We start from the raw sequence: 13,042 nt of genomic DNA on the forward strand, positions 1-13,042 counted from the left end.
CCCTGTCTCCCGGACCTCGGCGACAGGGCGTACTAGTTTAAATGATTGGGGTCAGATTTACAAAAGCGAGCAATGTGCCCAGACTGCCTACAGCTCCTACAGATCGGCCTACCTCCCTCATCCCACTCGTTGCGTTGGTACGGCTCCCGGCGTCGTTCAGATGGAGGCGAACCGCGAGGTCGTGTATCGGTGGTGTTGGGTCGAAGGAGCGGTCTGATCTCTTTCATGAGCTCCTGCGTAAACCCCTGCATTTGCGATTTGACGTCTTCCATAATCTCCTGTTTCAGTTTCTCTCTCCATTCAGATTCCTGTGAGGGTGTTGGGATAGAGACAGGTTTAACAGCATGGCACAAGATTTCAGCAGTCCCTTCTCTTCTATGTTCAGTGTCTAGTAGGAAGGCCTCATTTTTTAGGGCGGCGAAGTCTTCTGTGGGGTTTCGACGGGCATATATTCTTAAGGCTTGACCCAGAGGGCCTTCAGACAGTCCTACAAGTAACTGCTCTCGCAGAATGGCATCGGAGGGAGCGGTGTCTGGGTCGAGCCGCCGCAGCCCGCAGAACAACTCTCTAAGCCTCAAAATATAAGCCTGCACACTTTCGCCTGCGCGTTGCGCACAGCCATAGAACAAGGCACGAGCTTGGGAAGCAGAAACAGATGTTTTATACAACGTGTCTAAACATTTAAAGACTTTGGCCACTGTATTGCGATCTTCCTTGTCAATTACACTAATTTGTCGCTTAGCTTCCTCAGTAAGGGTCTGTACTACAAAAGCAACTTTTTTCTCCTCTGTTAAATCCTGAGTGCCCAATAATCCTTTAATCTGTTCTCTCCATTCCCTGTATTTCTCCTCACCTTCTATGCCCGAAAACTTAGGTAGCCACGGTGCCCCTGGATACACTGGCATCATCATCATTACTTTCTTGATTCAACCAAACAAAACAAAACAAAAAGCAGCAAAACAGCAAAATTTCAATACAGTTTCTCTTAGGGATTTTGTGTTGTTCTCTACCCAGTCCTGCCGCGCTACGCCAAATATGTGACGGTGGCCAGGTTGTCACATGTAACTTGCCACTTCTTTTTAGAATGCTGACACTCTTTACTTTGTCTCAATAATAAATAAATAACAATACACATTAAACTCACAACAATAAAATATCAGTTGCACGGTAAAGTGCGGGGTGCGTAATTACTGTGAGAATAATACTGTTTGTTAGGTACTGCAAGACTACGCCACCTTTTTATTTAAGAGGTAGGGTCCTCTGTAACACTCTTTCTTAGGCTATTCACAGGTTCGAGTTTACCCAGGTAAGTACAATACTTTTAAATGAGAACAACACTTCAACACATATCCCTTGGAGAAAGCTGGACGGAAACAGGTTTGTATAAAAAGGTAATCTATTTTATTAAGCTAATACAGTGGCGTCTATAAGCCATAAAATATTGAAAAGCATAAACAAAATATAACACTAATTCTAAAACCTCAACCTCCTAATGCGCCCACTAACTAACTAAAATACAGGAATACAGACAATCACCAAACACTAAAAACAGACAGGGCTTGTGCAAACTATAGCAAATAAATAATGAATTTAGCGTTAAAGTGCCAACTATTACTGAAGCAGTAAAGTGCCAAGTGCCAATTCAATTGCTATATGTCATATACTCATCACGGTTCAATGCAAAAGGTGGGAATGTCCTTATATGGGGTTTAACTGGAGCGGGGGTTTAGGCCAGGAATCACTGTCTCTTCTTGTCTTCGTGCGTATTGCCTGCAATCATAGAAACTAGAACCAGTTCATCTGTTCAGGTATATTTCACATATGAGGTTTAGGACCGTGGGTTTATAAAGGTAACGTTGCATAGAAGGACACTTACTCGCCCGCCAGACTGTACGTCTGGCTTTGAGGGTGTGAAGCGCGCAACGTTATCGCCACTGGACCTCTCCTCCGTTCCTTGGTTCGTCTGTCTGTCCTCCCCGTCTCTGCTGCTACTGCGCCGTCTGCTCACCGTCCGCTGCTGGTGGCTTGGTACGTGCCGCGATCACTGTATTCCCCACCTCTGCTCCGTGGTATGTCTGCTCCTCCTGTGCACAACCGTCCCTTCTGGCTGTCACTTCCACACTGCCCTGTATGCCTGTCTCTCTGCTGTCCAAGTGGCTCGCGCTCACTTTTGAATAAGGTGGGCCACACCCTACTCCGCCCTCATTCGCTCTGCCACCAGCGTGACCTGGGGACATTGGCCGTCCGCTGTCACAAGGCCAATGTCACACAGCCTATAGGGGAGTCCAATGTCAAGTGGCTCGGGGACCGGGGGGAAATACATTGTCAACCATAAAACATGCAGTGCAGAAATATAGTTAAGAGAATGATGTTTTTAAGTGCGTAATACAGGTTTTTCATCATCAATAAAAAATGTTACAATTTGGTTTCACCCCCCTGCTTTGACCCTGTCACATATACAAATATTTTTAAAATATTAGATAAAGCTCAGTCACAATGGCTGTGCGCTTGTAGATTGGCTATTTTCAAATGGCCGAAATGTATATAGCCTTATTAGGGCTGAATTGGATAATGTACCATATGTTTTGTAATAATAATCATCTCCAAAGTAACTAGGCTAAAGTTTTCAAAAAAGTAACTAAAGTTTTCAAATAATTGTAGTGGAGTAAAAAGTTCAATATTTGCCTCTGAGATGAGATGTAGTGGAGTAGAAGTAAAAGTACTGAAAACTGGAAATACTCCAGTAAAGTAAAAGAAAATACCTCATAATTGTACTTAAGTGCAGTACTTGAGTAAATGTACTTAGTTACTTTACACCACTGCGTAACAGCCAATCACAGTGACCGAGGGGCGGAGCTAGCAGTAGTGCGCTACTCTCAGGTGACACCATAGGCATAGGGTGACACCATAATGACATTCTGTGGATATCACTAGTTTGTGAGACAGCAGACATTATTGTCTTGATGCACTTTTCCAATTAATTTATTATAAACGTGTTATTATTAGCCTACATAGGAGAAACTACACACAATGGCTTTGTTTGGGGCCAGAGCCACATACCACAGGGTATTGGACCGAATTGAGCTTTTATTGCCTGCAAAAATGAGACCTTTTTACAACCACCAAGCAGGTTAGTAATTATTGTGCTAATTAGCCCAAATTGGGGGCTTTTTTTCATACATTGTAACATGTTTTTTTAACTAACAGTGTAAAGATCATCAGTGCACTGAAGTTCGCCATTTATTAAATATTGTTTTATCAGTTTCATAGAGCTGCTATGGCTCTGCACGGTTTGACTGAAGTGTTATATTAACCCTGATGATGTGAATTCACAGATATAGACACATCTTCATTCTTGATTCATTAGCACAATGTTTATAGTAGCCCTGTGTCTTATTGAATATTGATTTGAATGAATGCTTTATTAACATTTTGCCAAAAAAAAAGCACAGAAAGTACAGTTCATACAAAAGGATGCTAAGTAGGATTAAAACCCAAGACAGCACTATGGCTTGTTTCCATTGGGGTCCTGTGTATTCAATTCATCGAAACATTTAATGACAGACAAATATACAATACTATACAAAAACGAGTAGTAATAAAGATTTGAAGTCTGTGGATCTGCTATTCTTGATTACCTTCTGTATTTATTTGTTTATTTTACATTATTTTAGCCTAATGACATGCCCAAAAGGCCACTAGGCCAGGTTGAAAGTGGTTAAAAGTTCAGTATGTGATTTCACATTGACAAGAATAACACAGCTCTGTGGACTTTGAATTTGTCTCTGTTCAGCCTACCAGAGCCCTGAACAATGACCCAGCTTCCAGCTCAACATGGTTAACCTGTAATTCTCACTCACCCACAAGCACACACTATATTTTGTGGACTAAACTCTTTGCACATCTCTTGCAAAGAATCACATGTCCTTTGGATTGTAATATAGCTAAGAATTGCTTTGGTTAAAAAATAGGACAAACAATAGTATGTCCTCAGTAACCCAGAGAAGATGCAATTCCAAATTCTTGTGTCATTTTTTACACCAATGTCTATTGGTGCTGTCTTTTGTTTGTTTTGCACAACCATAAGGTTATTTAAAATGTTCTACACACTTTACACTTTATTACTTATTACTGCTTAATACTCTTGTCGTATAACTTCATACCTTATTTTTAATATGTATGTTAATATATGTTGGACATTATTAGCACAGTCTGGTGGAGTCACAGCAATTCGCTGCACATACTTGCATGCGCACATGTGATGATCATGTGACTGACAAATAAAACCTCTTGAATCTTGGGTTAGTGAAATGGCCCTTGGCCAAGACAACTTAAGTCAGTTGTTTTCAAAGTGGGGTCCGGGGACCCCCAGGGGTCCATGAGAGGGTTCCAAAGGGTCCCCAGCTAAATTAGTTAATAGAACATAAACATTTTACCATGTTAACCTTGGGCTGTTTGAATGAAAATAGCAGATCTACAAACTCTTAACGCGTTACATCACGTTGCGTTGTGAGCTTGTAGATTGGCTATTTAAAAAATGTCTTTTAAAACATTTTAACGACACAAATCTTGTATATGTATATGTTGTACCCTGGCACAACATATTTTCAGATGGGGTTCTGTGGCCAAATACATATTAATTTGGGGTCCTTGACATGAAAACGTTTGAGAACCACTGACCAAGTAACCCAAAAATCTACATTTAGGTTATTTTAAACCCATACATCGAAGTTTTATAGGAGTTGCAAATTGGGTCTGTGAGTGAGACCAATGAAGAATGAGGCCACTCTTAGTGTATCATTCCAACCAATCTGAAACATCTAAGTTGTTTACAACAGTTGTCAGAGAGATCTGTGTGTTGGAAGGGAGGGTTAAGCCTAATTTGAGCTTTGAATATGATGGTATCTGTCACTCACCAAAATACTGTAACTCATTTTCAATTACCTGAAAAATCTGTTATTTTTGTGACACATTGTACGATTAATGAACAGGCTTTACAGGCATAGTACACACACATGACATGGGAGCTGCTCATTGCTAACACAATCTTGTACTGTTCAGAGCAGCTCAAATGGAACAGTTGGGTGGTCAGCACTTTGCTCAAGGTCACTGGGATAGTACATTGTACACTGTCCATTTCTCAGAGTTGGATAATGGATTATTTAATACTGAGGATTTAACTGTGTAGTTCAAGATTCAGGAAGCCCTTGGATGTGTTCGAATCTATTTAAAAGTAAATGGATTGTGATAGGGTAAACATTTACGTGGGATGTAATTACTGTTACATGTGTCAGTTAATCATGCCTTTGAAGAATGTGCTTTCGGTATTGCGCAATATATATATATCTTTATAGGCCAAGTTATCTTTTGCTTTGTTCCTATAGGTCCAAAGACAGTGTTCTTCTGGGCTCCTATATGCAAATGGGTGAGGGACAATTATTTTCTACACATTTTTCAGGCCCTTCCTTTTATCACCAATTTGTTGTAGAAGCTAGATGTTGGTTACTTGTTATGTTGTATAGACATATTCTGTTTACTTGTCCACAAATGCTAAGAATGTTATAGCATTTTATTTAGACAGATGTTAGGTCTGATGCTTAGCTGCTATCCAATTCATTTGAAGGACGTGGTCTTTGATAACAGTAATTGTTCAGCTGTATAGCTCCGATATAATCACTCACTGCTACAGTATGTTTGTTCAGTAACAGGGACCTAACTGTCTCTCCAGCTCTTAAGTAGACATAAAATAGATTTTTTTTAGGGCAGCATACCAATTTTATCCAATATAGAGCTTTAGTTTTTTTACAAAAACTTTTACAAATCAAAAGCACTTACAGCACCTATAATTGTTTGCCCCTGCAAGCTACTGTATGTGCCCATTTTAACCTGTCATTTGTTGACAAGGTTTCATCTTGACTGAAATTTAAAATGTACACACACACACACACACACACACACACACACACACACACACACACACACACACACACACACACACACACACACACACACGCTGTGTGTACAGCTCTCTCTCAATCTCTTTCTCTCCCTCTTCTCTCCCTCTCTGTCTCTCTGTCTCTCTGTCTCTCTGTCTCTCTGTCTCTCTGTCTCTCTGTCTCTCTGTCTCTCTCTAGGGTTTGGTTGTAGCAGGTATGTCTGACTTTACCCGGCCCGCTGAGAAACTTAGCACGTCTCAGTCTGCTGTTCTCATGACAACAGGTACTTAAAACATTGTTTTAAGTGTGTGTGTGTGTGTGTGTGTGTGTGTGTGTGTGTGTGTGTGTGTGTGTGTGTGTGTGTGTGTGTGTGTGTGTGTGTGTGTGTGTGTGTGTGTGTGTGTGTGTGTGTGTGTGCGTGCGCGTGCGCGTGTGCGTGTGTGTGTGTGTGTGTAAGAAAAGAAAAAAAGAAAGAAATCCCTCATAAAATGGGTTTGTGAGAACCCATACACCATAAATATAATGTTTTATTGTCAACTGGTGCACCAACATACAATATCAAATAGCTTGTTTTCAAATGTAGTAGAAGCATGTGCTTCAGCACAGTTACAGCCATATAGAACCTACGCTTTAACATACTTCATTGCACATCAAATAGCACAAATAGCCAATCTGCTATTTTTACTTAATGTCCACCTATTTGTGCCAAATGTTGATCCATTTTCACCAAATGTTGCATTATAATAAGCCCAGAATATGGATGCTAGGGTTCATGTGGTTAAGGCTTACATTATAAGAGACTAAATCAAGATGGTATCATGTTTGCTGTCTAAGCGTTCAGCAGACCTGATGGTAAAAGCACAGACCTTTAGCCTTTGATTTAGACTGCAGAGGGACCATGACCAGAGGTCTCAGGCCCACAGGAGATATAAGAGGATAGCATTTAGTGTAGCTTTAAAAAGCAATGGCACCAGGGGTTATACCAATCAGAATGACTGTAAGTTTCGTATGATTGTGTACTTCAGGCAGAGTTACTCTGCTCCACAGGCATGTGTGTGTTTGTACTGTATGTGCATGCTCTGCCTCCATCTCTCCTACCAGCATCCGTCACCATGGCTTGTTTACAGACGCATTAAGTGACATGATGAATTTCCATTTGGAAAAGAACAACCTTTGGTTTAATTTGTCTCAAGTAATGTGCAAAACCATGGGTGTCATAACAATATGCAAGCTTATTCATATTCCAAAATCTGGCACCATTTTGTTTCCTCTGAGTCATGTGCATGTGTCAAATTTAGTGATAGATATATTTGTATTATATCTTTTTTTCATAATACCATTTTCTCTTTTTTTCTCTTTTTCCTACTCTTTTTTAACCTGCCATTTCGTAGGTGCCATTTGGTCTCGATATTGTCTGGTCATCACTCCAAGAGTCTGGAATTTGTTTGCAGTTAACTTATTCCTTGGTATCGCAGGTGCCACACAGCTCATTAGAATCTGGAGGTGAGCGGGATTTCAAGAATCTGATTGTTGATTTGAATTGCTAAAATTATTGTCCTATAAAAGTGGTTCTCAAAGTGGGGTCTCAGAGTTATGAGGGTCCTTGAAATGAAAAAGTTTGATAACCACCGTTCTAGTACAAATGAATTTGGTCAACACCTTCCCAGTAGTGCTCCTCATTGAGTCTTTTATTCAATTGAAAACAATTCAAACCTTTATTTATTATTGAAGAGACACTGAGGTTGCCCTTCTTTGCAGTGTCGTCGTGATACATTACAGTTCAAATACTCTCATATACATCAATAATAAAACAAAACAAAACAAAAACGTCCCCATACGTATACAACACAAGTTAAAAACAGTTGCACACATTTGTGGGTTGGTCTGCAAACAAAGTTTTAAATTGACTGTATGTTCTAGGAGAACAGATCTTTAGTTTAAGCTGTAGGTCTTTCCAAGCGCCAAAACAAAAGGCTGTTTTTTCCCAGTTCAGTCTTTACTCGGGGGCCCTTTAGCGTGAGCCAATCATTTGAGAGTGTCCTAATATGATCCATGGTCCCACTCTAGCAGAGATTTAATATACTGTACAGTGGTAGTGTCCCGTCAACTGCCTTAAAAATAAACAGGTACCAATGCTTATTTCACCTGTCAGTCAGTCAAGGAAGGCCAACCCACTCTATTTAGAAAACACTATATTTCATGTTTGTCATTTTACTTGTGTACAGTAACACAACATGGAGTATAATTCATCACAATTCAAAGCAACAAACCCTGAGGCAAATAAATGAGTGGAATGTGGTTTATAGTGTTGGGGGTGATATATGCAGAATAAACTGAATCTGGTGAAATAACCCTATAACTGATACATAGTATAGTAAAGCTTTGATTAATTTGGGCTCAGAATCTCTTATTTGATCAGATTCCCAATGTCAGGTTCAGGACCCATATCTACTCTCAATAACCTACTATTTGTCTACATAATTTTTATACATAAAAAAAAATATCTATAACAAAAACAAACATTACATTAGAGAGAGTAAGTATTACATACAACAAACAACTAATTAAAACTATTAATTGTATTAATATATTAATAATTGTATAATTCACAGCTGCCGGTGTGGAAGTCTCAATCGTAAAAAAAGCCATTGATAATGTCAATTATTAATGCTATTGTCTCTAACAAAAGTCTTGGGAAACACTTGACCATAAGCACAAGGCTGTTATGGTTAAAATAGGTCAATGACAGCTCCTTATCTGTCGTCATGTCATGTTTGTTTTGGTTTCACGTTGGCACAATAGTCGGGCATGTCATTCTCTCTCACGTGTTCCATCTTAAATGAGGTGAGAAGTCAAGTGGAGCGGGTGTTCTGCAGTGCAGAGCTCGTGTTTTTGTGGACATGTTAGCCTATGCTTAATTCATATTTTGTCGTAAATAATACGCGACTTGAGCTTGTAGATCAGGCATTACTTTTATTTTCTATAGACTCCTTTTATGTTTAGGGAAGGATGTCCTTCACTGCTCATTCCATGACCACATGACATGTTCCCTTTTTATCAGCTTATCGTTCATCAAATTAATAATTCGACTTTTTGCTGTTTCTTATTTGTTTGTTTGTTTGTTTTTACCCCACGCTATTTTCACACTGGCACATTTTTTATTTTATTATTTACTAAATTAATACTATATTAAAATATTACTTTAGTAATTGTTATTACCAAAGTAATATTACATAATGTGTTTCTTACTGTATGTACAGTAAGTACCCCAATACTGTGTTTGATCCTCCGCTGCACTCTCAATTACAAAATTGGCCTAGAGCTTCACCAAGCCGCAATAAAAAAATGGGAAAGTTAGCAGTAAAACATATTTATGAGAGAAGCACAATGAACAAAGACATTTGACACAACATCGTACCACATCTCTTCTTGTGCAAATTGAGCAATGTCGATTCTCTGACATACAAGATTCCCTGATTCTGTTACTGATAAAAGTTCAAATAAAGGTCAAGGGTTTCCCATGATTACTTGAAGTTATGACACTGTGGAAAGTCTGAGGTCAAGCCGGCTCAGTGCTGTTGGAATACAAATGAGAGCCTGGCTACTTTATAACCTGGGCTGTGTTTTTTATGTTCATCATACTTAAAGATGCACTATTTTAAAGCTAGGTCTAGTCACTCTATAACCATTTATTCATTTATATTTTCTCTAAACAGAACCACATTGTTTTCACTGTTTTAAATTAACCTCGGACTGTCTGTGTCTGACGCGACTCAGGAATCTATTTCCTTGAACTCAGAGACACCTACAGAGTAAGACAAAGCCCTAACCTATTGCAAAATTGATGTAAACTGAGATTTGCATTCAAGTTTACTAACTTTACTTTTACTAACTAACTTCAGCCTGGAATGAATATGTACGTTTGACTGAAATTATAAATTAAATCCCAGATATCTTGACATAAACAACACGCTGCCATGCTGGGATTTTTATTCCATACTTAGCCTACTTGATCAGATATAAGGTTTGTAGAAGACATTCTAGAAGTTCCCCTTTCATCAATGCTCTGTTGATGTTGAAGCTACATGCAAACTGAAATCTGCATCTTGTACAAAATAGGACTTCTACGACTGTTCTTGGGACATAATAGCAATGCTTGTCTCGTACATTGTTATTGTTTTGTCTCGTACATTCTTTTTTGTATAATCGATGTAAAACCTTATCCATGTGGAACTTGAGCCCAACTATTTAACCACTTAAAGCAGGACTATGTAACTTTCTATTTCTATCCTGGATTTGAACCTGGTTTCCTGCTTAAGTGCTGACATTCTTACCATTGAGCTAATAGAGCCAGCCTGCTTGCACAGGGGATACATTGAATCTTGACCAAGTGAGACATGCCCTTTGAGACAATCTAAATGTCTCAATAGAAGAGCAGGGAGACAAAACACAACCACCCGAATTGTATGCGTTATATTGTATCAACATACTCTACCATACAGATTGGACAACATCACATTTTGTTCATTAACAAAAGTTACATAGTGAGGCTTTAAACCCTCTATACTTAAAAAACAACTAACTGTACACTCCTTTTTCACTCTACACCAAATCTCTTTACCAAAAATAGCTGTTCTACAAACGTACAACCTTGTGAGCTTGTAGAGCTGCTATTTTTGGCAAATGTTCCATTTATGTTCCCAGAATAGGGATGCTGGGGCTCAAGTGGTTAAACTTGTATTAACCGTTTGCATGCATGACTAACAGGAGCTAAAAGTGATCCCGTTCTGTTTGTAGGTACAACCAGGGATTAAAGAATGGGGCAGTGCTGTCCAGTGTTGAGACGGACTAAACATGATGCCACCATGTGAGCATGGCTGATATCCACCAACCCTTTTGTACAGCATGACGCACAGCTGAGAACACGCAGATCACAGTCACACTCTATGAGCATAGGCTGTATGTGCATACAGGTACTGTATATGTGCATATATGCATATATATGCATAAATACCAAATATTTTGACCAGATAAAACAATAAAGGGAACAGTAAAAGATCAATTCAGTTTTTGGGATATCATACTATAGTACATAATGATTGTAAGGTTCAAGGATGCAAAGTTGTACAGTATTATGTTGTTTGTGACTACACTACACAGACTACACGACACACTCTTGAATTAAGATAGAAAACCACACACATTTCTGCCTTTGTGTTGTTGTATTAGACACATTCAGGGGTAGGCTACCGTTTATTTTCTAATAAATATTTGGATATTCTTTTGTGTATTCATTTCAAAAACAGACTTAAAGGGATGATTAAGGGGGTTATCATCAGTCACCAGATGAAGAGGATATATACCTTTTTCTGTGAATCTCAGAACAACAAAATGAAGTTTATTTTTAAATGGAAAATTAAGATTGAACTTGGTGAATCTCCCAAACTAAACTCTGCTCCACGTGTGATACTGGCACAGGCAGCTCCACATACAAACAGTGGATAGTTATTTTGCAGGTGAGCAATTAAGAAGCATATATTATCAGCTGAAGTTCAACTTGAACTTCACTCTTTTTACTGCAATCTACCCACAAATTGTAGTTACATTTTAATATCATATAGCCTAATACAATATTATGATATATTTGTATAATTATATGATATGAATTACATGATTACATATTATTGTATGAAGTTAGTATCATTTTATTTGTCTCCGGGATATCAGCACTGGTTAAAAGGCCTATTACATCACAACCAAACCAATGTAATGGTGCATGTTCCTACTTATTTCTTTTACCACCGGGTGGTGCTACAGTACAATTTGTTTTTCCTTAGCCCTCAGATTAAATGACATTAGTTAAATCACAACCAAGCCAATGACATTTAAGGTGGTTCGTTCCTATTTTGTACCACCGGGAGGTGCTAGAGTATAATTATTTCCACAAGCCGTCAGATGAAATGCCTTTTACTGTATCTTTTTAAAGCCAGGAGTAGAGCCAGCTCTCGATCAATAACAACCACATCATCGGCATTTTAAACAGCTTTGTGTCAAAATGAAGTGGCTCATTTGAAAGAAATAGACACCCACCCTTTGGAAAAATGTACATCTGCTCAGACAAAGCTTTCATTTAAGATGCTTCAGCAGATATGTGAGCAAAAAGGAAACAAATATATACGAGTGAACTATGTTTGAATGAGAGAATCGCCCCTTATGGGGTCCATTTGGGTTATTTGTACACTGTCAGAGTTAAATTAACACTAAGGATTTTACAGGGTAGAGTGGGGTACCAACAGATCTTATGAAATGGGGGTCTGTGGCCTGCAGTACATCCTTGAAATTCAAAAGGTTGAGAATCTCAGCAGGTGTAGCTGTTAACGAGAGAGAGAGAGAGAGAGAGAGAGAGAGAGAGAGAGAGAGAGAGAGAGAGAGAGAGAGAGAGAGAGAGAGAGACTGAAGGGGAGTTGTCTTATCAACTCCATTATGATCAGAGGTGTGTCTTGTCATTGGGAGTGATCCCAAAGTTCTTGCTGCAGTGAGAAGGAAGTGACATCATCATGACATCATCATGACGCACCAAATCTCAGTTTTTCCTGCATCCGTGATGCATGGTAGTGGTGAACACCACCATGTTCTGGTTTCCATGGCAACAGAGCACGGTACAGTCACAGAGGTGTTCTTATGTTTCACACACACAGACACTCCTGAGCGCACGAACACACATGCACATACACATGCACGCACGCACACATACACACACACAGATAGCTGTATTATGTAATACCTTCACACCATGTTCACCTTGATACTGAGACACGCTTGCAGTTTTGCAGCAGTATACAAATTTACATAACCGTCACACTCAACATAGATTTAGACGCACACACACACACACACACACACACACACACACACACACACACACACACACACACACACACACACACACACACACACACACACACACACACACACACACACACAGATTAACACTGAGCATTTACAGTGTAGCCTAGCCCACCGTTCTCCAACATACTGATACTGTAGGTGTGAACTGTGGTCTGTCTTGGACCAGATTAGCTACCCTGCTGCTTATTCTGGTGCTT

The 13,042-nt window shown here is 39.3% G+C and overlaps 1 protein-coding gene across 1 annotated transcript; it reads left to right on the forward strand.

Annotated features, from left to right (window-relative positions):
* Positions 1 to 2,916: 2,916 nt before the first annotated feature.
* On the forward strand, positions 2,917 to 11,216 carry LOC311040391 (mitochondrial pyruvate carrier 2-like). Its single transcript, XM_084050646.1, has 5 exons — positions 2,917 to 3,130; positions 5,385 to 5,425; positions 6,135 to 6,219; positions 7,328 to 7,439; positions 10,734 to 11,216. Exons 1-5 carry the CDS (start codon positions 3,031 to 3,033, stop codon positions 10,786 to 10,788), a joined length of 393 nt encoding a protein of 130 aa, XP_083906772.1. The 5' UTR covers positions 2,917 to 3,030; the 3' UTR covers positions 10,789 to 11,216.
* The last annotated feature ends 1,826 nt before the right edge of the window (positions 11,217 to 13,042 follow it).

Source organism: Gymnoscopelus microlampas (genome assembly GCF_963454915.1).
Source record: "Gymnoscopelus microlampas genome assembly, chromosome: 24".
NCBI classification, from domain to species: Eukaryota; Metazoa; Chordata; class Actinopteri; order Myctophiformes; family Myctophidae; genus Gymnoscopelus; species Gymnoscopelus microlampas.

Excerpts from the sequence above, each read along its gene's own strand:
- LOC311040391 (XM_084050646.1), top strand. The coding sequence starts at position 3,031 with ATGGCTTTGTTTGGGGCCAGAGCCACATACCACAGGGTATTGGACCGA. Across the intron at positions 5,426-6,134 it reads GGGCTCCTATATGCAAATGG|GGTTTGGTTGTAGCAGGTAT; the intron begins GTGAGGGACAAT and ends GTCTCTCTCTAG. Across the intron at positions 6,220-7,327 it reads TGCTGTTCTCATGACAACAG|GTGCCATTTGGTCTCGATAT; the intron begins GTACTTAAAACA and ends GCCATTTCGTAG.